At 32.5% G+C, this 2,836-nt stretch overlaps 1 protein-coding gene across 1 annotated transcript; it reads right to left on the minus strand.

Annotated features, from left to right (window-relative positions):
* Positions 1 to 1,186: 1,186 nt before the first annotated feature.
* LOC110428990 (uncharacterized) lies at positions 1,187 to 2,339 on the minus strand. The gene is made up of 2 exons (XM_021444908.1): positions 2,132 to 2,339; positions 1,187 to 1,977 (listed from the first exon to the last, which is right to left on the minus strand). The coding sequence occupies exons 1-2, from the start codon at positions 2,337 to 2,339 to the stop codon at positions 1,187 to 1,189; spliced, it is 999 nt and encodes a 332-aa protein (XP_021300583.1).
* Between the last annotated feature and the right edge of the window lie 497 nt (positions 2,340 to 2,836).

Raw genomic sequence — 2,836 nt, forward strand, 5'->3', positions numbered from 1 at the left:
GTATAAGTAGTATAATTAAAAGCTCAATTTTCATTGATTGAGCTACTGCAAAATTTAATTACAAAAGCTATGTCAAATAAAACATAAAATTTTGATTAAAAAAATCTAGTTTACAATAAAATATTGATTAAATTATATAATTAGTCTTTATATTCTGTTAACGGGTGGATTTAGTCTTTATATAATAATTTGTAAAAATTGAATCTTAATACTTTTTAAAATTGACAATATTAGTCTAATGAGTTAAAAATTTTTTATTGTCCATATTGATATAGGGTTTGGTTGTGTTGACGTAATATTTTTTTATTGATGTGACATTGGATCTAATAACATTATAATGATGATATGGCATTTTGCGAATGATATAATAGCAGTATTGAGATGACATGATCAAGCACTGAAATGGATTTTAAAAGTACGGATGTGAAATTATTTAATGTGAGCTAATGATTTTAATCGGGATCGGAAAAGAAATAGATAAAAAATACAAATAGGTTTTTAGGATTTTAGGGAAAGAGTGTTATGAGAAAGATAAGAATTGAATTTTTATATTTCATAATTTAAAACAAAGAAAAGAGTGTTAAAATAAAAAAAATGTTATGTGATCATTAACACATGATCATAATCAATGTCCTATTAGCCAGAAAATATCATGTCAGTATAAGTAACAAAATTTTTTTTCACATTGTTAACAATTAGATTGATATTGTCAATTTTAAAATGTATAAGATCTCAAATTTTATAAATTATTGTATAAAGATTAAATTCATCACTTTACTAGAGGACATGGATCAACTGTATAATTTATCCTGAATTTATTTATGAATGGCAAAAGCAAGTAGGAACTTGCATGTGCAATTGTAACTATTTTTAATTACAATTTTTAATCACAATCACAATGTCCAATGAGATGTAAATAACACTATACGGAACTCTTTTTTTTAAAGGGATAATTAAATTCCATCATGAAGTATCAAAATTACAATATGAGTAAACCAATTTAACTAACCAATACCTCTCACATTGTAAAGGACCTATGGCTTAGTATGAGCCTCATTAAAAACCTACTTATGGGAAAACCCAATGAGACAAAACCCATTAGTAGAAAAAAGAGTACTCATTAAGCATGCCAATCTAATATTAATAATTATCTTCATATGTTGACAATGTCACTCCTAATTACAAATTAAATTGACACAGGTATAGTGGATATTCCCCTCCAGACAAGTTGAGCCATACCCAGTTCTTGAACTGTCTTTGCAATCTCATAAGCCACCATATTAGTTGTCCTCCTACAGTGCTTGATCATTGAACAATTTAGCTGACGTAAAACTGAGCAAAAATCTGCAATAATGTGTCCCACCACTCCATTAAATTGTTCGCCCTTTATCCACTTGACTACTTGCACAAAATCAAGCTCAATCTCTGAAACCTGTGCCTGTTCGTGCTGACATATCTCCAATGCCCATAACAGAGCTTTAAGTTCGGCTACCGCTGCACTAGAGTAATGTGCTATCTTCAACCCTCCTGCAAGCAAGAATTCCTCATTACGGCCTTTCACAATGAATCCTGCCCTTACGTATTTACCTCCATTTTCAACAAAAGTGGAAGCATCACAATTCAATTTGATGTGAACTGAAGGCCGCCATTTAAACTTGTTAGATACATATGGTTGTGCAACCAGATTAGTGATAGCTACAGCAGACCTATATTGACAACACATATCATAACCCAATTCCACACATTCATTCGGTTCCTTCCTCTCCTGCTTAAAAATTGTTAGATTTCTTCCTTTCCAGATTGCCCACAAGACACAGATAATGTACTCTACGGCATCCTTGTCAAGGTGTTGTAATAGCATGTTTAACCATTTCCCTGTTGAAGAAAATTGCTGCGGAATGTCTTTAAAGCCCCATTTTGAATACAGCCAAGCAGCTCTAGCAAACGGACATTCACAGAAAATATGGAAATCCGTTTCTAACTCCACTCCACAAAGGACAATCAGGCTCAATATGAATTCTTCTTCGAATCAAAGCCGCCCTAGTAGGAAGACAGCCAGTCAATACCTTCCATATAAATAAAATTATTTTCCTCGGTAATTTGAGTGACCATAATTTTCTCCATCTAAAACCTTCATTATTGGATGAACCTGATGCGTGATTATTGCCCACTCCAGAGCAAAGTAATCGATATCCCAATCGGACCTTGTATTCACCATCCAGACTATTATTCCATACCAATTGATCTACTGGCCGTCTAATACTTAAAGGCACTGATAGAATGAGGTCCTTTTCATGTGGAGGAAAGCATTCACTGATTTTCACCTCATCCCATATCATTTGGTCAACAAAAATAAAATCACTTACCTTTATTGAGTTTGACAGCGCATTACTACATGAAACAACGAACCTAGGTGTCTTATAAGGGATCCAATTGTTCCTTTTAACCCAAATCGTCCTCCCATCACCAACTCTGTAATAGGATCCTTTATAAATAAGTTCTTGACTTTCCTGTAGGCTTCTCCACGAATAACTTGGGTTATATATAAAAGATTTGTAATTCAATTTAAGAAAGAAAACAGAATTTTGGATTCTTAATCACAATGTCAAATGAGATGTAAATAACATTATATAAAACTGAATTTTTTATTTTAAATGGGCCTCATGCATAAGGCGTTTTTGAGAATAGACCTGAACATAATTTTAAATGTTTCTAGCCAAGAGAAATAAAATTTGGACAAAATTATCCTTAGTGAAACCAACCCATTCAATGGATCTGCGCATTAACCCGAAACCTATTAACGGGTCAAGTATGTTTATATGGTCCATAACTGCTC

This window comes from Theobroma umbraticum, unplaced genomic scaffold (assembly GCF_002168275.2).
Source record: "Theobroma umbraticum cultivar Fairchild unplaced genomic scaffold, ASM216827v3 scaffold_5945.0, whole genome shotgun sequence".
In the NCBI taxonomy this organism is placed as follows: Eukaryota; Viridiplantae; Streptophyta; class Magnoliopsida; order Malvales; family Malvaceae; genus Theobroma; species Theobroma umbraticum.